We start from the raw sequence: 26,932 nt of genomic DNA on the forward strand, positions 1-26,932 counted from the left end.
CTTCGCACAATATTCAATTATTCAGATATGCAAACAACAAAATGCAGGAGTTGCCTGTAAAGTGTCAATGTCATTGCAAAACCATGGGATCATAGAATCTACAAGTCAAATATCAGCAAGATTGTCTTTCATTTAAAAGCTAATGCCCTGTTTGAGTACTCTATATAGTTGCATAGCCTCTGAATCTGGTCAGATGGGGAAGGAGGATAAGAAACTTTGACAGTTAAAATTTAGTGCATATCTCAAGCATGTGACCCTAGCCACCAAGATACATTCAAACGGAGCAATTGTTTTGCTGATAATATTCTAATATTCACATTTATGATGATAGAATTCTAACACCACGAAAGTAAATAGCCACATCTCAAACAGGGTGATAGTTTTGCTACGTATAGTCCTCTTAGGCACTCGCTTAATAACAATTGCGGTCAGTCAGTAGTACACACTATGAGCAGCAAGAAGATGAGTTGACTATTCTCTCAGCCGGCCTCTGCGTGAGGATCATTCCTTGAGGGTTCTGATCTGGTCTTCCTTGCAGCAACCTCTTTGCTGAAAAGTGAAAACGATAAAATGTTATAATTTGGATGATACTGCTTGAAAATATCTAGCAATCGTTTTGACATCCTATATATATTGCATGAAGAAACAGCAGTATAAAATACTGGACGTGCAAGAGCAACACTGGAACTTGAGTGAGCCAATTTATATGACCCGTTGTACATCAGCAGTCTTATATCCTACCAGTTCAATTCATGCTTCTTTTATTGATCACATCAATAAAAAGGCCTTACCAATTTCATAGAAAATGTCATTAACATTGATTGCTGTCTTTGCAGAAGTTTCCATGAAGAAAAGACCATTCTCCTGAGCATATGTTTGGGCTTCCTGAAACCACAAAGATCGAAAAGTAATTAGGGTACAGCATTGTCGGCATAAATCTTTTTCTCAAGGAATAATGCTACTATCTGTTTAAGTACGTTTAATTCTAGTAATCTGTCTGATGAATATATCCACTTGCATTAGCAGTAATTACTAACTAAAAAAGGAGAAAAAAGAAGATAATGGCACAAGCAGGATTGCTTACACTTTCTCAGTTACTGCTCACTGGAAAATCAGACGAGAGCGATCTACATTGCATTAGCCTATTAGGTATTTGATGCTGACATCACTGACATAATACACAGGCGCATGTATCAGTGCAGTTCCTCCTTCAGAAAATTAGTCTTAAGTCAAGTGTTTTTATTATACATTTGTTATTTATGGTGTTTAGAAATATATTTATTTTTTCACAATTGTTTAGAATGTTATTTGCTTATTGTCATTTGTAAGGTCTAAATAGGCCAACTGTTTACTCAATCGGGGTTAATGAAGAAATGAAAAAAAAAATTTGAGATCTCGAATGTGAGTTTTTGGTGTGAAATCCTAATTGAAAATGGAGGTGTGAAACTCCATTCTTTTTCTTTTTCTTTCACCATCATCATTCCTAGAATCCTAACGATCCATTTGTTTCACATCAGTACTATCACAAATAGCTAATAGAAAATTGAGTATATTTTCATTAGCTTTTGATTTTATTTCACTAGTCATGCTTCAGTGAATAAACTTCTCAGCAAGGAGATAGCAGTGGATATCCTAAGTTGCAGATGTAGAACAGAAGGCCTTAAATTCTTAATATAAATAATTACCTCTGCAGACACTTGTCTGGCTTCTATCATGTCGGCTTTGTTCCCTGCCAGAGCCATTATTGTACTTGGATTACCTAAAACCGCAGTATACATTAAGCAGAATTAAGTTACACTAGTGCACATAGCAAAAACTTCACAAATCCATAAGAAATATACAGCACTTATGTTGTTTTCATATTGACAGAAAGCAACAATTATGGCATTCAAATGTTATGGCTTTTCGAACTTTATGCTGCACTAAATGATGGCTAAATTGATTCTTCAATAAGATCAACAAAAGCACCCGAAACTTAGAGGCACGCATAAAAAAACAACAAAATAAATGCACATAAATAATCACACAAAAATAGATCCCCAGCAACCAAACCAGTGAAGACATAGAAAGAAGGAAGAAAAGAAAAAAAGATCAATAAGTAACAGCCCAATGCGGTCAATTATATATATGGCGTTGTATAGATACGCAGATATCTTCTCAAAAGTACCACAATAGGGATACAACAATAACTGAAGTTCTATATGTACCATTTCTATACATGACTATAGTACTGAAACATGTTCAATTTGTTCATAAAAAATGGTATAGCATTCATAACAAAACCATCGAAACATACGTAAGAAAATTGCTTTCAGAATGATAGTAGATACACACATATAAAGGTCCTCTAAACTAATTATCAATGGTCTATATCCAAACAATAACATGTAGAAGTAAGTGCCCCACTATGCCAGTCATTTAAGTTCCACATTTTCATAAAAGAATGCTCAGTTCATTCAAAATAAATAGCGAAGTCTAATTGATATGATATATAATACTTCAATAATGTTATCATCGGCATGCCCTTAAATTAAATATCACCTTCCCTCTAAAGTATTCAGGATATATTTAGAAAGAATACAATACATATTGATTCTGGTTGATGCTGCATCCAAGGAGTACAAGAATTTGCTAGGAGCATGGTCAGTAAATATAAGTATATGTTTAGAAAATATAAGGCTTGCATCTGAGAATAAAGGGAAATCCTATTTTATTTTTTAAAAAGGATATATCTAAACAAAAAAGAATGTACTACCTTGAGATTGAAGTTCTTGAACCCATTTCTTTGCACGTGTGAATGAGGTCTGCAATAGGAAAGCTATGAGACTTCCAAGAGAGAACCAAAAATATTCTAGATTGGAAATGAATACATTACAAAATCTAGAACAGTTCAATTCAGAATAAAAGGAACTAATTAATTCACCATCATGAACACTTCACATTAGTATCTATTTGACATGTCTGTCAATGTAAAACACTCAAAAAATGCCAAAACTGTAACTGCTTATCAGCTCAATTTCAGTGTTTGCCATGCTCTTCACTAGCACTAAATCACCAACTGAACCAACTCTTTTTTCAACTTAAAAAAAAATTCATAAATTTGTACATGAAGTCCAGCTAACTGCAAATGACATCAAGAGCCCAAAATGCTCAATGATAAGTCACACAAAGGTATACATCCTTCAAACTAGAACATCTCCCAAGAGAGAGTATAGCGACTAGTAAACTGCAAGATAGAAGGAAACTAGAAAACTAAGCACAATGATAGGCCATGCATATTTAATCCTTCCTACACTAGCACTCAATATTCTGCAGCAAAACTAACTGATACATGAGTAGCCGACCCCATAGAATTGCGACTAGAGAATAGTTCTTTAAACCAGTGTGAGAAATGAAACATCACTGTAATCGTCTCCGACGATCTGCCAACATCAACTGTGGTGATCAGACTCTCTATCACACCCTCCAGAATATTTTGATACCAGTTATGTTTAATCAGCTACTTGGTACCTCCATGATTACTACTTGGTACTCGTGTTTCATTGTAAGCAGACATACTCTAGTATGCTGGTTCCTTTTTAGATATCTAGCAACGCTTTCTCAGACATCTAGTGACAATGAAGAAGTTCTGTATTTTTTTATAATAAGCTTTGTCTCATCGTTCTAGTTGGTGATCTTTTAACTTACAATCTATTTTTCATTCCTCTTTATTTCAGAATTACAGATGGAGCTAAGATATGTTTTCTGATCCTTTTGCCTTCAGCAGTAACTCTTACTCCATATTCCAAAACTTTTATAAATTTAAAATTTTTCATATCCAGATCTTTTGAGGTGATACAACTCAGCCACTCTCATTCCATATTCATAACCCATCTCATCACATAATTGTCAATTATGTCTTCTTCTTTTAGCAAAATTCAAAGTAAAATAGAACAGGAAACTTACAAAAAAACCTAAGTAAATATGAGCATTATGATAAAAGAAATGTTGACAAATTTATTACATTGTGGCAACATATATCATCACCTTTCTTGTTGTATGAAAACATACAACTGTGTATGCTAAATAGTAGGAAGTGCAAAAGTCCTTCTCAAGCTGAAATACAGAAATTGCATCAACTTGGCCTCTAATTTATGACAATGTACTTATTTCAAGGAGAACCTTCTCCAACCAGGTAGAATTTAAGCATGTTATAAAAAACAAAATCCAAGAATGAGTAGATTTATATCATTCATAGAGCAACTATTTTGATTTTTCACTAACCGCATTCGTTATGTCAAACACAATAATGGCAGCTGCAGCTCCTCTGTAGTACATGGGGGCCAAGCTATGATATCTCTCCTGTCCTGCAGTATCCCAGATCTCAAACTTAACTGTTTCATCATTAACTGCCAATGTCTGCGAGAAGAACGCAGCACCTATGGTTGACTCCTGCAACCCAAATCAAGAAAAATATAAGAATCAAATGTAGCAGAACAAAATAAAATAGAAGAAAATCACTGCACTTTCTAAAGTTCTAATCTACAGCCAACCTGGAATTCAACAAACTGGCCTTTCACAAATCGCAAAACCAGACTAGACTTCCCAGCTCCCACATCTCCAAGAAGAACCTAATTTAAGAAACAATAAGTAAACAAAAGAAAAATTATGCTTCACAACGATAAACCAACAAAGTATACAGGTATAAAGGAGAACAGAGCAATTGAACCGACATCAACATACAACCAGAATAGACAATAATTAAACCCTCCACAGATACTTAGTTTTTATTTATTTATTTTAATTTTAGACAACAATAATTAGTATAGGAGATAAAATTAAGCATGGATATCATACAACTATTCCCTTCTAACTACCAAGAAATCAGCTGAATTAGGCCTAGAAGGAACCAACTATGAGAAAAATACTCGAAATCAACACGATCGTTGAATATCCAATTCTCGATCACGCCGAAATAGCTAGCGAAAATGTGATTCCAATTAGAAAAACATCAATTTTTCCGATCGACGCAACACAGACGACGCGAAAATTTCATTAAGAGTTTCCGAGATTAACGAAGAGAAAGAAGTTACCAATTTAGCGTTTCTGATCGTGTTTCCAGCAGTCGTCATGGATTCGATCCCCAAAGCGCAGGAAGCAGCAGGGAATATTTTTATTTTCTAACCTTCGGGACGGTGTTGCGAAGTAAAAGAGACTTTCTAATATAAATAATTTTAACATATGTGTGTGTGTATATATATATATATATATATATGGAACTCCATTCTACTAATCCTGCGGAACTCTCTTCTTTCCCTCAAAGGAAGTATCGTGGACCGTTCATTGCGGGGTTCACTGAATTAATAGAGCCGTTGGATATATAAGAACTGGTTACCGAAACTAGCCAATTGAGAGCACTGGAATAGAGTTCTATTTATTTTTGTTAAACTTGAGAGCGAAGGATGACACGTGGCCATCAGCGGAGCCGGTCGATTGGAAACCGCTGGTCTACCAAGTCGGGCGTGGAAGCAAGAAAATGAGCTTGGCCAACACGGCGAGCCGGCGAGGTCGGCCCTAAAAATTAATCAAGTTTGGCTCGTTTCTGGAACGTGTTAAGCTTAATTAGTTAGATTATATACGAATTTAATTTTAACCGAAGCTTAATAAGGCTCTATTTATATATATATATATATTTGATATAATTTAAGCTTGATTCAAACTGAATTCAATTCCAACTTAATTTAAGTCGAAATTTTAGCTTAGACTTAAAACTACTTTTAAGCTAAGTTTAAATACAACTCGGATTGATAACACCTTACTTTTTTGCAGCAATTTATATTGAATAATATATTATATATTATTCTTTTTTGCAGCAATTTATATTGAATAATAAACAGCAACAAACTGTTTATTTTCTTCTTCTTCTTTTTTTAAAAAAAGGGAAGGACTTGTAAAAAAAATAATGGAGTTTTGAAGATCTCGAGGCATTCTCCGGAGTCTCTTCCCCCGATACCAAGTACTCTCCGTCCTACCGTGTCTTGCGCATGACCGTATCTCTGGATGATTGTAAAATTTAAACTGTTGTGCTACAAACATAGCAAATGGACTTAGGTATGATCACACGCTGTTTTTATATTCTTGTGCGTTGCTAACTTTTTAATCTTTTTTATATATCCGAATCTCTAAGCCTTATCAATGCACTTTAGGTAAATCCTGTAGATTATTTAGAATTTTCATTAGGATCCAAATAATTACGATAAAAGTATAATATATAAATAAAAAAAAAGATAGAATCAGAACTCAATGGCACGAGGAAAAAAATATTAATGAAGAACCGTCCCTGATCAAACAGTCTAAGACACGATATTATAAATCTCCAAACTGGATAATTAAAAATCACAACTTACAACTGGAGAAGAAAAATAAAAGAAAAAGATATGCATAGATTTCACTATGCTTTGGAAATATGTCAATAAATATTTTCTGAAGTTTAATATGCAAAATGTTTTTTTTTTTTGGGTGTGCTAACGTTCCGTCCGATGTCGGCAGTTGTTGGAAACATTCATCTATCTCGCTTCCCATTTGCGTCATGCATGAGATACTGGTGAAAGAAACAATAATTGGTGGGTCTGTTAAGTGGTGCAACTGCTCCAACTGTTCTTAAAGGTTACAACAAAGACCAATGATGACTTCTCTCCTTATTAATATATATATATATATATATATATAACTGAAGCAAAATATAATCTAATTTTAAGTACATATCATATAGAAAATTATTTCGTAGTTTGCTTAAAAACTCAGCGATACAGTGACTTAGAGAAGTAGCTCGGCAGCACTGTGATTTAGAGTGATGTTTCAATGCTATTTAGTTTACAGTATTAACTTTATGATGCACATAGTTTAAAACCTAGACTATACGATACAATACAATTTTTTGTTATGTTGTCGATGATTGCTAAGTTCAAGACTTATTCAAAAGTCCGTCGCTCTATCTCTTTCAATTTCTCTGTGTATTGGGGTTGAGATTATTTAAATATAATTAATAAAGTTCTTCAATTAAGGTTTCCCTTTAGGAAAAATAAAACTAGAAATCCATGACTTGTAATCTTTTTTTGTGCCGTTTGGGCTTTAAATAAATACATTTTCTTATTATGCTGTCGATTATTGCTAAGTTTAAGACTTGTTAAAAAACCCATTGCTTTTATCTCTTTCTTTTTTTTTCTGTATATCAGGCTTATGATAGTTTATAAATTTCATTAACAAAGTTCCTCAATTAAGGTTTCCCCTTGCAAAGAGAAAAGAAAAGAAAAGAAAAGAAAAAAAATCCATCCTGGTACCTTTTTCAGCAGAAAAAAAACAAAGTGGAGAAGGAGAGAAAGGCTATTACTACACATCATGACAATGCCATAGTCTATGGCAGCAGTCTACTATCTTTACCAAATCCACAGAATCACTGGCAAGACTGTAATTTTGACGAAGAGATTCCTTTGACCACTCCTTGAGACTGCCCCCTTCTGCCTCGGTGCCTTTCAAGTACTCTTTTGTACACATGCAACAGAACAGATCATCTCTTGACACAGCACAAATAGATATTCCTACAAATCTTGCACATTATTTAATAACTAGGCCAACTTAAGAGACTAATCGTTGTCACTAATATATAAGTTCACCCAGCGTACAGAGCCAGAAAAATTTAGTGCATGTAACTTGGAGCAAAACAAGACCTCAATTTCATAGAACACTCAGCTAACCAGTGACACAGTGGCATGTCCCAAGTGCCAACCTTCAGAGCATATTCTTAGGTTTAGCTTTTCTAAAGAAATCATGACCTGAGAGCTGTAGGAGAGAGATTCCTGGAAGCCCAGCAAGATTAATCATTGGAAGTGACAATTTGATAGATGAAAAGAAAAATAAAGGCTTCCATGTCTTCAAAGCAAGAAGAAACTAGAATGGCCATGCATTTGGAATGAGTGTTTTGGCCCACACACCCCCCTCAGGCAAAGCTCTGAAAAAATAAGTTGTAAGTTTTTAGCCCATCTTGCTTTAATTACTTTGGAGGTGCAGGGCCCTTGTCAGAAGCCAAACCAAGGATTGAGCTGGCAAGCTTGTTGATGGCAGTGGCAAGACCGGCCATGGACTGCATACTGATATCTGACTTTGACTGCTCAAGCTTGGCCTTTCTCTCCTCTATGCTCAGCAGATCTCTGTGCCTGTTCTCCTCCTTCGCCTCGCCCTCTTGGATTGCTTCGGCCAAGATGGAAGCACATTTGGAGATGGAAGACCTCAAGCCGTGTGTCTCTTTACTTCTGCTGCATCCTTCTTCTCCTCTCCTCCTCTTCCTCTCAGGGGACTTGCAATGGTCATTGTCATCAGAATCTGAGCTATCACACATCTCCAACAAAAGCAAAATGGATCAATCTATTGAGCAAGTTGAAAGATGTGTGTGTGTGTGTGTGTGTGTGTGTGTAAGAGAGATGCCTCATAAAAAGGAGTAGCTTTAGAAATAAAAAGTTTCGGTCAACAGAGAACTATTCTAAACAGTAAGCCATCATCAGCCAACTTGGTTACAAGAAAACAAAGCGAAAAGAAAGGTTAAGACTTACTTTTCTAATGGAAGCTGCAGAATATAAAACAAACCGAGGACATCAACCTCTTGAGACCCACCAAGTTTATGAATAAATGAATGAGAATTATATCACAACTTAGATAAATGTATATATATATATATATATATAGAGAGAGAGAGAGAGAGAGAGAGAGAGAGAGAGAGAGAGAGAGAGAGAGAGAGAGAGAGAGAGAGAGACAGAGAGACAGAGAGAGAGAGAGAGAGAGATATACCTACTTGGGCCAATGCTGTAGATTTTGGAGTAGGATGAGGAAGAGGAGGTGGCCTTGAAGCAGAGACGCTTCTTCCCATTTGCCTATCCTCTGCTACGGATCCTGCCAGGTTAGAGAGATCACCGCTTGTTCCTTCCACCCCTTCTCTCTTATCTACCACCTCTGTTAAAGCGACATATATCTCAGGCAAGAGATTGGAAGGTAGGTTCCTCTCCTTCCTCTCATGCCTCTCAAGCTTCCAGTAAGATGGCCCATGATCTTCTACTCTCAACTCATAAGCTCTCACCTTCTTGTAGTCCCTCATGAGGTTATCCCACCTATCATTGCACTGGTTTTGACTCCTATTACACCCATTTCTCCAGCAATAGTCTTCCACCCATTTCCACCTCATCTCTGGTGGTCTATTACTGCTACTACTACTACTAATACTACTACCTCCAACTATTTTGCTTTCACTCTCGTTTACCCTCTTCATCCTCCTCTCGCTGTCCATCTTCTTTGCTTCAATTAAAACCATTGTCTCATTAAGACTCCAGTTCCCTTTTCTATACTCTCTGCTCTTCTCTTCCTCCCTTCCTACCACAAACAACACATTCCTGTCCATTTCTCACTAGGATTCAATCCCAGGTGCTCTGAGTATATGAACTTCTCTTGCTTCCTTTTTTTGAACTTCTCCGCTCTTCCAGGAGGCTTGCTTGATGTGGATGGTTGTTTGCTGGCGCTGTTCAAGTTTACTGAGAACTCCACAGCTAGGATCAGAAAGATATGAAATAGGAAGCGTACATGTCCATGTTTGTCTCTGTGGGCCAGTGGAAACCATGCACATAAAATACCAAAGCTGAAGAAAAGAACAAGGGGGGTGGTGAGAGAAAACTTTTAGCTTTTCCTTTTCCCTTTCTTCCCCCTCTTTTTATGAGCTTTTGATATGATGTGGGTCTCACTTGGACCTTCAATCAAAACTTGAAAGCTTTTCTCTAAAGTCTCCAACCTACTTATTGGTGCCACACCACCAAATGTGAGGAGATGAGCTACATGGAGAATATATAGAGATGCCCATGGATAGAGCAAGGGAGGTCATCATGTAGGTCATTTGTGCATCATTGGGTGTAGGAAAATTAGCACTACATTGCAGGAAAAGACTAGTCAGAGAAAAGATCTACAGCAGCTGACATCTTCAACAAGACCAATCAATAAAGTATCAACAGATCAATAACTACTAGCTTCTTCTTCTTCTTTTTTTTCTATTTTCTTATAATTTATAAGTCGTAGATACCCTTCGTATCTAAAACCTAGTTTGATTTGAGACTAAGCTCCGATTATTTTTTAATGAGTCCCTAAATTTAAAGCAAATAAAGTGATTTATCACTGCAAAACTAACATTCTCAAATCATAGGAATATAAATGAAAAAGAAAATCTACCGGAACTTTACCACCACCAGATTACAGCAGTGACCTATTAGTTATCTTTTAAAATACCTCTCTGTAGATACATTTAGAACCAAGAGATGAAAATTGGAAGCATTTGAAAACATGAAGTTCTTGCAACTAAGTTTCCAAACAGAAGTAGGACATTTGGTCAGAAAACCTTGATCTTAGTATTTTTGTCTCAGCAATAGAACTGCATAGAAACCGAAAATAGATATTGGATCACATGGGATCACATGCATTTGTCAAGCATGCATCTCTTCTGGGGATAATTACGTCTATACATATTAAACTATTACCTTTTTTTTTTAAATAAATATTTGATCCACTTAGCTATGTAAAAATTTTAAAGTATTCTCTTTATTAGTTTGCTATTAAAAATATTACGTGACCAACAATTTTACATTTATTTTAGAGAAAAGAAAATTTGACGATATTAATCACCAGAAATTTGTACCAAAAAACACAGTAGATTTTCAATTTTATCACTGATGCCCATTTTTAGTTTCTTCTGCAGATAATATATTTTTTCTTGAAACAGTGTAAGAAAAAGAGTGCCTCTGTACTCGTTTTCTTCTCCTAGTTTTTCCTCGTCTTCTTTTTGTTCTTCTTGTTATTGTTCTTTTTCTTCTTTTATCTCTTAATTTTTTTAATCGCTCTTTAATTAATAAAGTGAGAGACTAATAAAAACAACTTCAAACTTCATAAACTATCTATGAAATTGAAAATTAATTATAAAATTTAAAATTTCATAAATTAACTATGTAAGCTACTCACAACACCAATATTATTTATTTTTAAAAGATTAATTACAACATTTGATTCTTTTAGCTCTTTTAATTAGAAAAAGATCTCATGTACACTTAAAAGATTATGTTAAATTAAAATTAGTGTTCATAATTATTTGAAAAGTATTAATGATTATGAAATGTCTATAAAAATTTGAACAGGGCAATATCTCTTTTTTCTCCGTGGCCTCCTTCCTTTTATGATCTTGGAGATATCTTATAATCACTAATAATTTTTTAATAGTTATAAGTACTATTTTTAATCTAACATAATTTTTCTAAGTGTATATGAGATTTTTTTTCAATTGAAAGAGTTAAAAAGAATTAAATGTTATAATCAACTACTTTTTTTTTAAAAAAAAAGAGAGAATATTGATGATATGAGTAGCTAAAAGAATTAGACAAAAAATTATTTTACTGTATAATTTTCATATTAAGTACATAGTTAATTGACAACTTTTGTAGTTATTTTGCAAATTTCGCAGTTAATCTATCAAATTTTGGATTTTTTTCTTACTTTATTAATTAACAAAATTATTGTTTATATCATATATTTTTACTATTTAAAAAAATTGAGCTCTATAATTTAGCGAATATGTGCAAAAAAAATACCTTATAGTTAGATCTGTTAGTTAAACTTAACCAAAATTCTGAGTTAAGTTAACTATATTAAAAAAAATTATGAAAATACTTTTAACCAAATAATAATAAGGTATTTTAGTTATTTTAGGAATAAAATATTTTTACTTAACAGACGATATTAGTTTAAATCTAACTTAGAATATTTTGTGCACATATTCACTAAATTATAAGGATCAATTTGTAAATAGTGAAAATGTAAAATATAAACTAAGAATTCTTTAAAAAGTAGAGAGTTATATGCAACCTTTTCTAAATATTATGAGTGTATATTTCGAATTGCAACATATGCACAAATTGGTGGATATTTTACTATTTATAAATTAAGACTTATATTTTTTAAATTTTCACTCCTCTGGCAGATAAAATTTATTTTTAATTAACCCAAACGTTAATTTGTTCAAATTACTATATAGAAAATTGCTCTTTTGAAAAATTCAATTTAAAGTATTTAAAAATTTACTAGAGGGAATATTCTCACATAATAAACATTAAAATATTAAATTCCTTCTCCGTTCATTTAATTCTATTATATTCTTCAAATCTTAAAACAAAATTTATTTTCAAGCTCTTATATCTTCCCAAATTTAAGATAACAAGTCTCAAATTTTAGCTACTATCTTACTATCAATGTCTCTTTTTAAATATATGATAATAGCATAAAAAATATTTTTATAATTTTTGGTTAGTTTGAATATAAAAAATGAACAGTTTCATATTACTATAAACTAGGTAGAGCAAAATGATATAAACTAAATTGAACAGTTTGATTTTAGGCATAGGTAAAGCCTAAAGGGAAACAATATTTAATTTAGCCTTTTTAATTTTACACGTGACCTCATCTCCCTTCCGGACTGAAATGCGAGTATTTGGATTTTGTGAAGGTCGTACATGTAAATAGATTAGATCATAATAATTATCACCAAAGGTAGGGTGTGAAATGAAAATTAATACGTCTGGTTTAATTATTGGGAAGTGCCAGTTAGGCTAAGTACAATAGACTAGTAAACGACCACACCACATGAACGAAAACTTCATTGACATCGAAACGCGCAACACCAAGCAGCTTATTTGTTAAATTCATTTTCGTCTCCTTCCTTTCTTATTTGTGCATCAAAATTATCCCCCAAAACCCTAATTCTCCTTTTCTGCTTGATATAATTTCTCGGCCCTCACGCCGATGACCTCCAATGGAAGCCCCGCGGTAGGTTATCCCTCCCGATTCCTTAGTCTCTTGTCGGCATTTAGGGTTTTTCTTGTCCAATTTGATCCAGATTGAACCAAAAAAGATGCCATTTTGTGTTATGTTCTCTTTTGGTGATTTAGAGTGTCGGCGATACGGAGAGTAGCTTGGAGAAGATCAAGAGGCAGCTTACGTCGGGATCGGGGAGATATCTGCTGCAGGGCCCTCTTCTAAAGCGATCTGAAACGGTGTGCTATCGAAACCCCTAGTTTTTATGGGAATTTTGTGCTTCTTTGTTAGAATTTTATTTTTTCTTCTAAAATCTCGATATAAGAATAATCGATTGTGTTTGATTCTGCTGTGCATCTAGGCTTTTTGAATCCATGTTTCTTTTTTTCTCATTATTGGAGTTTTAGAGTGGTAGTTGTCATTTATCATCAACGATATGGCAGTAAGCACGTAGAATTAAAACTAAAGATTGCTTTTTTTCCCTTCTGGGTACAGGTTTGATGTGTTTTAACTGTCTCGATGAATTGCTTTTAAACACTACCATGTATAGTCGTTTCTTAATCTCGTTTGAGAATTAGACCGAATAATGAGCATAAGTACCGCTGAAGTTTAGTAGATGGAGGCGTTGGACATAATGTACCGCTAACAAGGATCCACATTGAAGAATTGTGAAAATTCACAACATATAGTAGCTTAATTGGATCCAATGCTTGTTTATAACTGTCATGTAGAATTAAATACAGGAGACAACCCATTGAAGATCCTGAAAATCTTTTGCTTTTGATTGGTACTCATATTTTTGTTATTAGTGCATTTTATAGGTACTAGGGACTTTGTCTAATAATTTCTTACTCTTTCTTAAGCAGTTGCGGAAATGGAACGAGCGATGGGTGATCTTAGATCCGACAAATGGAAAAATGGAATACAAGTACGTCATTTGGCTCTTTTTTATATATATAAATAAAAGGTCCACCTTATAGTATAAGATTAATATTTTTTTAATTGTAATAGGACTCGGAGAAATGAGACAGTTGTCAAGGGAATTATCATATTTGATTCAACTAGCACAATTACCTTGTCCCCATTGAACTTCCAGTAAGATAGTTATCTCCATACTCCTTAATTTGTCATCATTTTCCAGGAAACATTCTGGTTCTGAAGGTGTTCTGAATTATTCTTATTTTGTTTGTTACAGTGGACTGCCAAAGTATGATGGCTGCTGTTTGTGTATCTATATGCTTTGTATTTTGCTGCAGTTCTTTTCTTTCAAGTTTTTTACTTTTTTAGGTTTTAGGTTATTTTTAGATTCTGTTGTTTCTTGACTGAACTATCAGATATTGGAACTCCTCAAAAAAAGGAGTACTTCCTTTGTGCAGAAACTCCTGGTGCTGCAAGATCTTGGGTATCCACTTTACAGTAAGCCTGTTGATCTATGACTTTGACTTTGCACATATTAATAATTGATGCTTTATGTTGGCATTTTCTCTTTAATTTTCCTTACTTTCCTTTTTCTTTATTGAATAAGTGTTAGTTCCAGCCTTCCAGGATATCAATAGTTGGCTCTGCATGCAACAAAGTTTATAATTTCCACTTAGATTAAGTGATTATTTTTATTGAATTATAACTAGAATCCTTGGTAAGTTTCTGATAAAATTGTCTCTTGTTTGACCATCAGTGCTACTCAGTTGGTACTACGAGCTCATAAAGAGGCAGTGAATTCTTTGTCTGGTAATGGTTCTGCTAAATTAGGAACAGTTGCCACTGTTGTTGCAGCTGCTAATGCAACCGCAATGGAGGCTTCCAAAGAAATAGAAACAGCAATGAAGATTTCTATGAAAGCAGCTTTAGGGTTGGTGACGAGTAAGGCAAATGAAGGTCAACTAGATGATCTAACAATAATGAAGGTACTCATTAGTTTGTTATTGATCTTATAACTCTTCTGTGCTGATCATCTTGTTTGCATAAATTTCGACTAATTAGATGCCTTACATTGAAAATTGCGTTCTAAACCATAGTCCTTAGAAACTTCTTCATTTACAAGTGTCATTATGTCATTTAGATAAGGTTGTTATTATCATCTAATTGCATATTACAATTCATACTTTACCAGTTGACTTCATAGTTTGGAAATTCAGTGCGAAATGATATACATAAACACCAGTTTATCCAACATGAATCGGAAAAAAGCTCTATAAGAGTAGAGAAAAGTATTATTTTCATATTCTTAAGACGTACATGCGGGAAAGGCAGAGAGAGAAAAAGGACTAGTTGTCACATGAACGCCACCACTATCAGCAATATATAGCATTTATAATAAACTAACAAGGAATAATAAAATTGTGAATGTTGAGATTATTCCTTCATCCAATAAATCAGGTAATCACTTGGTCATGGAGAAAAAAGTTGAGAAATCATAATTACACCAACTTTATATTGTATTGAAAGAGGAGATAGATGTTAATTACCTAACTACAGCTTCAGTTATTTCTTCAGTGTTCTTGTACTTTTGTCTTGAGGCAATCCTCTAGATCTCCTGTAGCCTTAAGATTTCATATAGTTTTTTTGTACTTTTCAACTTGGTTATTATTCTGATATAAATTTAACCACCTTCCAGTATTGTGGTGATAGGAAAGATTAATTAGGAAGACATTTTATATTTGAGTATCAATTGATATGACAGGATGTTTCAATTTACATTTCACAGGAGACTCTTCGAGTCAAAGATGAAGAGCTAAGTCACTTAGCCAAGGATCTTCGTGCTCGCGATTCCACCATAAGAGAAATAGTAGATAAACTAACGGAAACTGCTGAGGCTGCACAAGCTGCTGCTTCAGCAGCCCATTTGATGGATGAAGAGAGAAGACTTCTATATGCCAAAATCGAGTACCTAAAAAATAATGTTGAGAAAGAAATGGAGTCAGCCTTGCTTAAGGTGATAAATTACTTTTACTGCTTAGATGATATTTAGTTGCACTTCTACTTATGTTGAATACCTAACTTCTTTCATTAGTCTACATCAATGATGTGATAATATCATAACACTTGTTGCTGTCATTTGACAATTAATAAGCCTGTATGTCACCTAATAATGGCATTGTGGTTTTGGTTTTCTTTCCTCACCTTGGCCTTTACCTTCTTGTATGGATTGCATTAGACAATAGTATGATAGGAGAATGACAATAAATGCTAATGATTCCTTTCACCATTTCTAAGTTTAATATTTGACATGCCAAAAACTTTTTTTGCTCTGGGAAGCCCCTAATTTTGTGACCTGGAACTATGCAACTTAGAACTTTATGTCGAGTGGCATTGTTCTCTTTGCATTTGGTCACTACCTTTTAAAGGTGTCAATACTGGCTATAATGACAAATGGCTTAGTATATCATCATTGAGAAACCCATGACTATTAGATAGCAATAACCAAGATGAATATAACTATCTTTCTAGTTAGCATTAGCCAAGATCAATATAGTTCTGTCTAGATTTGTCATAGAAATGAAAGAAGCAGCTGTCAGCCAGGAATTTGCACTCCCAAGGCTTTCTTCAGTGACTTGACTGTGCAGCATTCATAGAAATAGGAAACCTTGCTGGACATGAAGTTAAATGATTTTAAGATTAGATGATTTCTGACAATGGAAGTTTTAAGCTTTATTTTTATGCATATAATATGTATGCCAGCTTTCACTCAGCTCCATCAAATGATGCCCTTCAATGAAATCTCGGTGCTGGAGATAAACTCAGTGCTAATGTATTTTATGTTGGTTTGACAGTTCCAAGAGTCTGAAGAAAAAGTGATAGTCCTTAGTAAAGAGAAAGAACTACTACTGAAGCAGAGAGACTCTGCCTTTCAAGAGGCACAACTATGGCGTTCTGAGCTTGCAAAAGCTAGAGAACGTGCAGTAGTACTGGAAGGAGCTGTCATCCGAGCAGAAGAAAAGGCTAGAGTTTCAGAATCAGTTTCTGAGGCCCGGATAAAGGAAGCTATTGAAAATGTACAAGCTGCAGAAAAGGGGAAAGAAGAACTCCTAGCTCTTGTCAATATGTTTCAATCACAAGTTCAGAGGTTTGGTTCATGAGCTGTCTAATCCTTTATATATTTTCATGGGCAGGATATGTTGGTAACTAGGTTTCGACTAACCCAGAACATGGCCAAATAACCTTTAAAAAAAAATAACATCTGTAGTAAATTTGTAGGTAACTATTGGAGTTGGAATGAACCAGGTCCAGTAATTAGAAGCATACACTTCACATGCATAAGACCCATGACACCTCACTAAGAAACATATGACATGAGTTGTTTTATTTGTTTATTTATTTTTATTTGTTTATTCAAGAAATGGGCACAGAGACAGCATGTCAGCTATATGGTTTATTTATTTTTCAAAGAAGGGAGTTGCCAAGTTCCATCCTCACTGTTAGAAATGTATATGTTAAACTTAGATTAAATCTCTGAAAATGATTAACAATTTAGCCATTTACACTTTCTGATTCTAAAAATCTGATCCTGAGCAATAAGTTGCATGTTTATTGAGTACACTATTTAGCCATGTTGAAATTCTTGTTTTACATCCTCATGAAATGGCATAAAATTTCTCTAAAACCCTAGACCCTATACTAAAACATCGATGTTTATTGCTGACATAAAATGAATTCATCGAACTGTTCTACTGTTTCTTGTCAAGAGTTTAAATTTGGCGAATGAAGTCTGAAATAAATACATTTCATCAACAGACAAGAAAGCAGCAATAAAGAGGTCTGTGAAGAGAGACCAGAGTCATGTTCTCATGCATATGGCACTCCACTAACAAAGCATGTGGACTTGAAGGATGATGTTGATAAAGCTTGCTTAAGTGATACAAGATTGGTTCCAGTTTCTGGGGATAGCGTAGTTCCGTCAGCAGGTGATGGAGTCGATATCCGTTCAATTGGTGACACGGAGTGGGGTGATATGCGGCTATCAGATGCAAGGATAGCTGACGTGAGAGAAATCTCCCCTGAAGCAGAGGGAGGCAGCTTGGATATTCCTGTTGTAAGTCCACCGGTTAGTGACTATCCACATGGAGGTTCTTCCCAGCATGATGTTCTGTGAGAAGTGTTGAGATTTGTTGATGTTGGAGACAGAATTGTAAATAGAAGTCTTCTACTGTTACACAGTAAGATGATTAGAGGTTGATTCAATTGCTGATGAAAATTTTGAGTATTCGAAAGACATTTGAAAGTTGAGTCCTGCTGTGAAATAGTCTTGAGAGGTCATTTGGCAAAGTACTAGTACCTATTGCTACTGATGCCTGTTTGTATTCATTGTATTAAACTATACAGCTGAATAAAAACGTATTATAGACTTGGATTGTGGTGATTGAGCGACTTCTAGGTGATTACTCTTTTGCTTTCTGATGCACAGTAAGTTTAGCAGCTTCAAGTTAGTGTTGTGAAGTTATCTCAGTATTTTAAAAAAAAATCTTCATCGACTTGCATATAGTTATACTGTGCACTGAAGAGAGAGAGAGAGAGAGAGAGAGAGAGAGAGAGAGAGAGAGAGAGAGAGAGCTTAGTATGAAATTTTAATTTTAATTTTGGGAAAGTATAATTTAAGAAAGCAAAATAAGTTGGAGGGTAGTTGCTAATCATTGTTGTTTGGTTGCTAAAGAGTGAGCAAGTGAAGTGAGCAGTTTTTAAAAAATATCTCACATTTTATTATTTTGTTGCAGAAAATGATTTACAGAATTTTCTAATTTTGCCAAATTCGCTTGCTTCTGCGTACGAAAGATTCAAAATTAAAATCATGACCGGTCATATACCTCAGTATATTTGAGATACACAAAACCTTAAAAATAATTATTTTAAGACCACAATGATAAGAATTTATATGAATACCTTATTCTAATAAATATAATCTAATAATAAGTGAAAAAAATGATCAATATTATTAATAATGTGTCTCCAATCAAACTAAATTAACAGATAATTTAAAATATAAATACTAATAGAGCTAAAAGATTAAAAAAAAAAATCTAAGCGGAGGTGGAGTGCTTGCTCAGCCGCCACGGTGACCCGAATAATAAAAGAGGGATTCTATGAGCCAACTATACTTCGTAGAATCCACTTAAAAATTAAATAAATCTAAATTTATAAATATAAAATTTAAATAAATCTAAGTTCAGCGATATATAAAAAAAATCTCACTAACCATGCTTATTACAACAATAATATGTATAAACCTCTAAATTATATTCACATTTATTTTCTTAAAAAACTTGGTGTTTATATGGATACATTTCTAAATCTTTTTGTAAGTTTACGTCAGATTAACTAACCACTCATATTTTATCAATTTAATTAAAAAATAATAAAAATACCTTTATTTTTGTTTTTACACATTTTTTCAGTTTTTTGTGTGTTATCTATTTTAACTACAATGGATAATATGATGCAATATGAACCATATCCGTGCAAAACTATAACTTTTAAAAGATATACACATAAATATAAAAATTTAAAAAGTATGCTTACGAATAAAGAACTTTGAAGTAATTATAAATATCATTTTATCATTGTTTTGAAGTACTAAATTTTATTTTTCATTTTTCTCAAATAAAATAGAAAAACTCACAATTTCAATCTCATTGCTGCAGCTCGTACGTCGACTTTATTTATGGTGATGCTGTTTTAAAATTAAACAGTACATCCGAACCACATCAAATGTGATGAAAAGTACAGAAGAAAAAAAGAGTTTTCCATTGCCGGGATTTGAACCCGGGTCGCCTGGGTGAAAGCCAGGTATCCTAACCGGACTAGACGACAATGGACTTGTGAAGAGAGAAGAGCAATTGATAATAAAGAACCAAGATTTCTATTCGTTTGCTCATTTTAATTCTTAGAAAGCAGCTCGCTGAGGCATTATTCTTGCCTATAATTCTATAAAATACAATCAATCAAGGACATAAATAATTCACTAAATCTGAATGAGAAAAGTGAGACCACCTTCACCAGTAGTCATTGCAAGAGCATAATCCTTCTCTGAACTTATGAAAACGGTGTCGATCTCTTACAATGATTTCTCTGCCATAGACCTTTGAGACTAGCTTGGCATGGGTGTGGCAGTCTCTACACACCCTAAGGTTCTTCACAATCCTAATTGGCAGCTCATGGCTTATGTTGATGATCCCAAAAGCCATTGCAAGCTTCTCACTGTGGTAGGATAGCACATTTCCCTTCTCTTCCTCATTATCCATATCTACTAACACCTGAGAAATGTCCTTGATATACCCAATTCCCTCCAACTTCTTCTCTATCTCACCCAACAGTGCATAGATCTCTCTGCTCTGAGGATGACTCTTGTCCCCCACAATGAACTCATAGACAGTTCCATTCCATTCTATATAACTGCAACCAGTCTCTTTGCTAACCCCTTTCTCCTCCATTGCCCTTCTTACATCCCTCACATCCTCCCATCTACCATTAGCTGCATACAGGTTAGCTAACAAAACGTATCGCCCTCCATCGTCAGGTTCCAATGCAATGAGACGCTTCCCTACGCGCTCTCCCACCTCAATCTTGTTGTATGTACGGCAGGCCGACATCAATGCACCCCATTGTGCTGCATGAGGCTCCATTGGCATGTCAAGCAACAGCTCCTCCGCCTCCTCCACCTGTCCCGCCCGGCCCAAAAGATCTGCCAAACATCCATAGTGCTCTCTTTGAGGCGTAACACCGTAGCCCTTCATCGACTCAAATATCTCCTTACCGTCATCAACCCGACCGGCATGACTACAAGCACACAAGACTCCGACAAAAGTCGCCTCGTTTGGCACTAACCCCTTGTCCTTCATCCTCTGAAAGAGCTCCAGTGCGCGCTCCCCATGTCCATGCATAGCGAGCCCACCTATCATCGCATTCCACAAGACAACATCCTCACTGCTGACGCCATCAAATACTTCTAGAGCCTCATGTATACAACCACATTTACAGTACATATCAACAAGAGCCGTCTCGAGGACCACATTGCCTTCCCTTCCGATCCCATTCCTACGAACGTAAAGATGAACCCACTTCCCTTGATCGAGTGCGCCCAGTTGTGCGCATGCCTTGAGCATGCTCACCAGAGTCACCACATCCGGCCTAAGTCTCTCTCCTTGCATCTCACCAAAAAGCCGCAATGCTTTCACGAAATCCCCATTTTTCACATACCCATCAATCATGGCACTCCAAGAAACCAAATTTCTCTCGGGCATTTCATCAAACAGTTCCCTTGCCGTACCCAGATCTCCATTTTTCCCATACGCGGATATTAAAGTGTTCCAAGAGATAGTATCCAAGTTCGAATTTTTATCAAACAGCGAACGGGCATCCTCCAAAAGACCCAAGATGGAGTACATGCTCAAAAGCGAGTTCTTGACGACGAGGAATTCCTCCGCCCCACATTTGATTACTTGGCCGTGGACTTCTTCTCCTCGGACGCCACCGCCCAAGACGCAGGCTTTGACGACGAGGGCGAACGTGTACACACTGGGCGGCGACGCAGACGCCCGCATGCGGAAGTAGAAGGCAACGGCGGAGTCAGGCATGCGGCGGTCGGCGTGGAAGGCGACCATGGCGTTCCACGTGTAGGCATCGGGCTGCGCCAAGGAGGAGAAGAGGGAGGTGGCGCACTGAAGCCGTCCAGTGCTGAGGAGGAACTGGACGACGCGGCTCGCGGCGAAGGGGTCGTGGAGGTGGCCGGAGGTGATGGCGTAGGCGAGGAGGGGGAAGGGGTTGGTGGCCGCATGGGGTTGGGAGAGGGATTCAAGGAGGGGGAGAGATCTAGGTTTAGGGTTTTGGTTGGGCCGTAGTAGAGTGGAGAAAGGTTTGAGGAAGACGAAAGGCTTCAGGAGTTTTGGGACGTTGTGGGTTTGCATGGGGTTTTGGAGAATTTTGTGGGAGGACGAAGAGCGGAAAAGAATTGGACCGAGTTAGGCGAATAAAACCTCCGGCTTAGGGGTTAGCCGTGAATAAGCCGAGTTTTTGGCCAAACTAGACCTAATGAAATAGCCTAATAAGCGGAGTTCTTATTTTATTTTTTAATCGAAATAGCCCAATGAAAACACTAAATTAAATATTTATATACATAAAATGCTGATTATTTCAGCGTTTTAGGGCTAGATAAAAATATTGAACTGATTAGTATTTTTATTTAGATATAAAACGCCGATTAGTTCAGCAATTTTATTATGACTACACTAAATGGTAATAAATTTTAATATGAATTTATTTTGATAAAAATAAATTAGAACATGACTAATTTAGTTAAAAACTCTGAATAAGTGCCACTTACTCACAAATAGTATTTATAATTAGGGCTGTCAAAATAATCAAGTCAGCTCAATCTAGCTCTCTTCGTATTTGAAACAAGCTTGTTTAATTAGATCCGATTTAAAATTAATTTTAAGTCAATTTGAGTCGGTATTTGAATTAATCCTCAAAAATATTTTAAATGTTAAATTTTTTTTTTAAAATTTGATCATATATTTTAGTTAACTTAACCGTAGATAAAAATAACTAAAAGGCCCTTGAATAACTTATCATGCCCTCCGCTCTTCTTGTGCTACTGATTTTAGTATAAAATGATTGAGAAATTTAAATTTTTAAGTTTTTTATTTTTAAAATTAATCAAATATTTTTAATTCTATCGGCTGCTGTCAGATTAAGTTGAACTAAGAGTATTTTTAAGAATTAAATCTTTAAGACAGGAGTCGAATTTCTCTAAAAGAAATAAATACATGGTGTACTTGTGTAAAACCAACCCCCTTTCTAATTTATTCATACTAATTTTTGCTCTATGGGCCAACTCTATGGCTGGCCCAAGCCCATACTTCACAACACCCTACTATAATGTTCATCTAATTAGAGAAAGAACTAGTTAAAAGTGAAAACTACAATTATGAGAGATAGTAAGATTAGCTGAAGTAAAAGAGATTGCTTAATCTTTCACATCCTTTCACTCACACTCCCTGACTTCAACTCACCTCCTTTTCTGCACTTCCCTTTTCTATTTTGATTTCCTTCCAATTAATGTTCTTCTTTTGAGATAAGACTAGTTATTTTCTCATTGCTTTGGTACTTGACTGGCAGATTGGATCAATTTTCTTCATTGAGACCTTTACCTCAAGAAAGTAAGGATGTAATTTTCATAGCAACATAAATGTCAAGATGTATCTTCAAATTGACATAAAAGATGTTGTCGGAAATTAAGTAACGGTTCTTATATCATCCACCAAAATATTTATTCGAGCGTGGTCAGATGAAAGTTTAATCAAAGAAAGAAAGAAAGAAAAAAAAATTCACTCTGACTTTTCTTGCAAAGATCGCTAGGTAGTAAATATCAACTTACTTACGAATAATTTTACCGAAAACAACAACCGTTGACCGATTAATTAATGCAATATTGGCTCATTGTTGAGTGCTCCTATCCATAGAACCCATACAATGGTTTGATGTTCTAATAGGATGGACGTAGTTGAAATCAATGTCCTATAAGAAAAATCAACATGAAGCCAGAGGACCATCTCATGAATCCACTGCATATTTAAGTATCCTTGTTTTAATCACTCTTGCGTTTGAGGCTAATTCTGGAGTAGAAAAAATTTCTTGATCCTATTGATTGTGATATGGAAGGACTAGAAAAAACTTCAGACAAAACTGCTGTCTTCTTTTGCTGAACAAAATGAGAGAGTAATAGTCAAATGAATGCAGAGGGGTGACCTCTCTCTTAAAGACTTTGTTGATCCTATTGATTGTGATATGGAAGGACTAGAAGGTTAGACCTCATCAAAGACTTATTTATTTCTTATATTTCTTATATTTCTTCGCACATAATTATCGAATTTTTTTATTTATTTAGCACCCTGGGTTACGCTTTGAGTTATGATCTAAATTTTCTTTTTTAAATTTTGCCCGCTCCTTCGTCGAAAATAAGCAGAAGCACAAGAAAATAAAAAATGGCAAGAGTTCAAATCTTTAACATTAATATAACATAGGGTGTGACTTATATAAAGTGTTCCTTTAATGTGGAATTGGGCATCTCTAGATTGAGGTCATTTTTAAAGATGCATGAGATTAAGAAAGGTATACATACTTCCAGGAAATTGAGCACATAAGTCAAGACAACTCAGAACTTTTTAAAGATTTTTGTTTTCTCCTCCTTTTGACAGTCAGAGTTCAAACACAAGGATCAACTTGTAATGCTTGCCAAGAATTTACATGCTTAATGCTATACTAATAAAAATGAATAGGGAAAATTATTTTACCCTTGTGTTTTACATTAATAATTTTTGTATAATAACCATTTGAAAACTTTCAAATATCATAATGGCCAGTGTATTTTTAAAAATATTTTTAATTCTCACTGAAATCATTGTGCTTTTAAAATCATATCAATCATGATTAAGAAGCAATTTAGATTTGACAAAGACTATTCCACCTTGTATAAGTTATTAAAAATAGCTTAAAAACTTTATAATATTATATCCAATGCCATAATGTGATAAATATTTTACACTCTAAATATAAGAAAAGGAGGGTATGTTGTTATTTATATGTACTTATTAACCTTAATAATAATCCGTTCGGAATATTCTATTAAAAGTTTAACCATAAATAAATTCTCAAAAATTCATAATTCTGATATTCTGAAGAATGTAATAAATTTAAGTAAACCATCTTGTGATGCAAACAAAGTAAAAATAACTAGATTTTCATGAAGTCAATATTCTTGGCTATAAGTAAATTGCTAAATTTGACTGACCAGACTACTCTACCATTCTCAAGTCATATTATATTTCTAATAAAGTAATTTAGTAATTTAATATCCTTATTAATGGCTGATTAAGTAAGTTAAGATCGGGTCAAACCGTAAGAGAGTAAACTGTAATTTATCCAAGATAATATATTCAATATGTATTATATTCACAAAGAAGCAATCAAATATAACAACCAATTATCCCATTCAAACAAACCAAACCAAACCATAAACTATATATTAGCTAGTAAGACAAAGTAATCTTTCTGGAACCTCTTGGAAAAGTTGTTTTGACTGAGTTTTAATTAGAAGACTAATTAATCTAATACAAGATGAAAAACAAATCCCAAGTGAAGGGAGAGATAAAGAATTAATTCAATTAAGGCCATCAATATAGACCCAGCAACCCACAAAATGGTCGAATAAAACAAGATCAACTCCCCCACGTCAGTTATATCTCCCGAAAAGGAAAGTTTTATGATTTAGAATGACAATAGATAAGCAGTGTTATTAGTGCAATATCGTCATCAACTTAGTGGTGGCTTTTGTCAAAATATTTGTCAACATGTTGGAAAACTTGCAATTGGGTGAAGAAATTTGAAAGGCAGTCAAATGACTCATGTTTGGATTAATGAAAACCTTCACCTTTATATATATGAGCGTCTCTTGTAACTAACACATGCGTTTATAATTATTAAAGATCTAAAAGCATAGCTTTGCAAAGCAAATCGTTCCAATGTGGAGGAAGATTATTTTGACCATACCAATATTTTTTTTTTTCATAAAAGTTTGTAAACCGATAATAGATTAGCTTAAAATCATCGATTGCAACTTGATATATAAAAAAAGAAAAAAAGAAATAGGGTCACAACCAAGGCTCAAATTTGGTTGAGAAACAGACTAATAATGAAAAAATGTATCAAGTATAAGACCCGAGCACTAAGACCCGAGCACTACAGGGAAAAGAGAAGAGTATGGCGACAACCCTAAAATAAGCATCCCACTTGGCCAACTATGACATCAAGATAGATCAAAGCGGTAAAAATCTTGGAAGACGATGCTCTACAACAGAGCTAGCTAAGGCAAGAATGCAAACTCACATGGAGTGAAATTTGTGGCTATGACTAGACCACTAGAAGACCCTTTACACACATACATGCAAAACCAAGCAAAAAAACTAAAATAAAATTAAAATTAAAAAAAAGAAAGAAAAGGATGCATGTGACCATTGACCGGAAGCAGCGATCCAGAATCAATTGGCTTCGCTGGGGCGACAAAAATAATAAGTTCTTTCATTCACCCGCTTCTTCTTGAAAGAGGGGAAAAAATACTATTTACTTCCTTAACTTAGGCCCAAGTGTGTGGACCTACGACGAGAAGCACATTATAGCTGCATTTGTGTCCCACTTCAAAATTGTCTTAAGGTTGTCCGAGCCCCCTCCAACTTTGGCTCTCCACCGCGAGATTGTGCAGGAGATCGCACAAATACCTGTCGATACAGCTGATACCCTCTGCTCCATCCCCAGTGAAGAGAAAATTCATAGTGTGGCCAAGAGTCTGCACCCCAACAAAGCTCCGGATTCGGACAGTCTGACTGCAAATTTCTACCAGTTCTTTTGGACCGATATCAAAGAGGGCTTATGTTTGTCCATTCAAAGGTTCTTCTCCTCCAAAGTCATGGACACGTGTGCAAACAAAACCTCCATTATTCTAATCCCCAAGTGTGCTGCCCTTAACAGTGAGAATGACTATAGACCATCAACTTACGTAATACCTACTACAAGATCATCTCAAAGCTCCTGGAAGTAAGAATGAAAGCCCTCATCTCGAGTATTATAGCATAAGAATAAAGTGCTTTTGTGCCAGGTAGAAATATCATCGACAACCAAATTATAGCAAAGCAAATCATCATTTATCTCAAGACCTCCAAAAGCCTCAAAGATTCCATTCTTTTGAAAGTAGATCTCTCTGAGGCCTCCCATGGGATGAAGTGGCCTTTCGTCTTTGATGCTCTTCACCTTCATGGTTTCCCTCAAGCTTTTTTGCAACTGACAAAGGAAGGTATCACCACCTCCTACATTACTATTGAGGTTAAAAAAAAAAGCTGATAGCTTCTTCAAGCCTGCTAGGGGGCTCAGATAGGGTTGTGCCTTCTCTCCCTATCTCTTCATTCTCAACACCAACATCCTAGCCCAGCTCTTCAAAAGCGTAGCTCTTAGTTGAAACCTACAAGGTATTAACTGATGAGAGGAAGCCTGACCTTCACACACCTCCTCTTCGCGGATGACCTCCTAA

At 35.1% G+C, this 26,932-nt stretch overlaps 4 protein-coding genes and 1 non-coding gene across 6 annotated transcripts; 1 reads left to right on the forward strand and 4 right to left on the reverse strand.

Moving 5' to 3' along the window:
* Positions 1 to 215: 215 nt before the first annotated feature.
* LOC140784716 (ras-related protein Rab5A) lies at positions 216 to 5,222 on the reverse strand. Its single transcript, XM_073132246.1, has 7 exons — positions 5,073 to 5,222; positions 4,533 to 4,610; positions 4,264 to 4,431; positions 2,756 to 2,804; positions 1,686 to 1,759; positions 792 to 885; positions 216 to 549 (listed from the first exon to the last, which is right to left on the reverse strand). The coding sequence occupies exons 1-7, from the start codon at positions 5,109 to 5,111 to the stop codon at positions 446 to 448; spliced, it is 606 nt and encodes a 201-aa protein (XP_072988347.1). The 5' UTR covers positions 5,112 to 5,222; the 3' UTR covers positions 216 to 445.
* A 2,392-nt stretch (positions 5,223 to 7,614) lies between these two features.
* LOC140783932 (trihelix transcription factor ASR3-like) lies at positions 7,615 to 9,828 on the reverse strand. Of its 2 annotated transcripts, none has more exons than XM_073131075.1 (2): positions 8,821 to 9,828; positions 7,615 to 8,358 (listed from the first exon to the last, which is right to left on the reverse strand). In XM_073131075.1, the coding sequence occupies exons 1-2, from the start codon at positions 9,422 to 9,424 to the stop codon at positions 8,030 to 8,032; spliced, it is 933 nt and encodes a 310-aa protein (XP_072987176.1). In that variant the 5' UTR covers positions 9,425 to 9,828; the 3' UTR covers positions 7,615 to 8,029. The 2 variants fall into 2 exon arrangements, with proteins under 2 accessions (XP_072987176.1, XP_072987175.1); XM_073131074.1 differs by having other exon boundaries at positions 7,615 to 8,374; positions 8,825 to 9,819.
* A 2,837-nt stretch (positions 9,829 to 12,665) lies between these two features.
* On the forward strand, positions 12,666 to 18,220 carry LOC140783933 (uncharacterized). The gene is made up of 10 exons (XM_073131076.1): positions 12,666 to 12,876; positions 12,999 to 13,103; positions 13,731 to 13,792; positions 13,876 to 13,959; positions 14,060 to 14,091; positions 14,199 to 14,280; positions 14,540 to 14,768; positions 15,569 to 15,796; positions 16,635 to 16,927; positions 17,596 to 18,220. Exons 1-10 carry the CDS (start codon positions 12,853 to 12,855, stop codon positions 17,951 to 17,953), a joined length of 1,497 nt encoding a protein of 498 aa, XP_072987177.1. The 5' UTR covers positions 12,666 to 12,852; the 3' UTR covers positions 17,954 to 18,220.
* Positions 18,221 to 19,596: 1,376 nt separating this feature from the next.
* Positions 19,597 to 19,670, reverse strand: TRNAE-UUC (transfer RNA glutamic acid (anticodon UUC)). The gene has a single exon. It is a non-coding gene; the product is annotated as a tRNA-Glu (tRNA).
* A 157-nt stretch (positions 19,671 to 19,827) lies between these two features.
* Positions 19,828 to 21,832, reverse strand: LOC140784667 (putative pentatricopeptide repeat-containing protein At5g40405). Its single transcript, XM_073132190.1, has one exon. The coding sequence runs from the start codon at positions 21,756 to 21,758 to the stop codon at positions 19,848 to 19,850; it is 1,911 nt and encodes a 636-aa protein (XP_072988291.1). The 5' UTR covers positions 21,759 to 21,832; the 3' UTR covers positions 19,828 to 19,847.
* Positions 21,833 to 26,932: the final 5,100 nt, after the last annotated feature.

The sequence above is a fragment of the Typha latifolia genome, chromosome 3 (genome assembly GCF_019914945.1).
Source record: "Typha latifolia isolate L0001 chromosome 3, TyphaL0001v2, whole genome shotgun sequence".
NCBI lineage: Eukaryota > Viridiplantae > Streptophyta > Magnoliopsida > Poales > Typhaceae > Typha > Typha latifolia.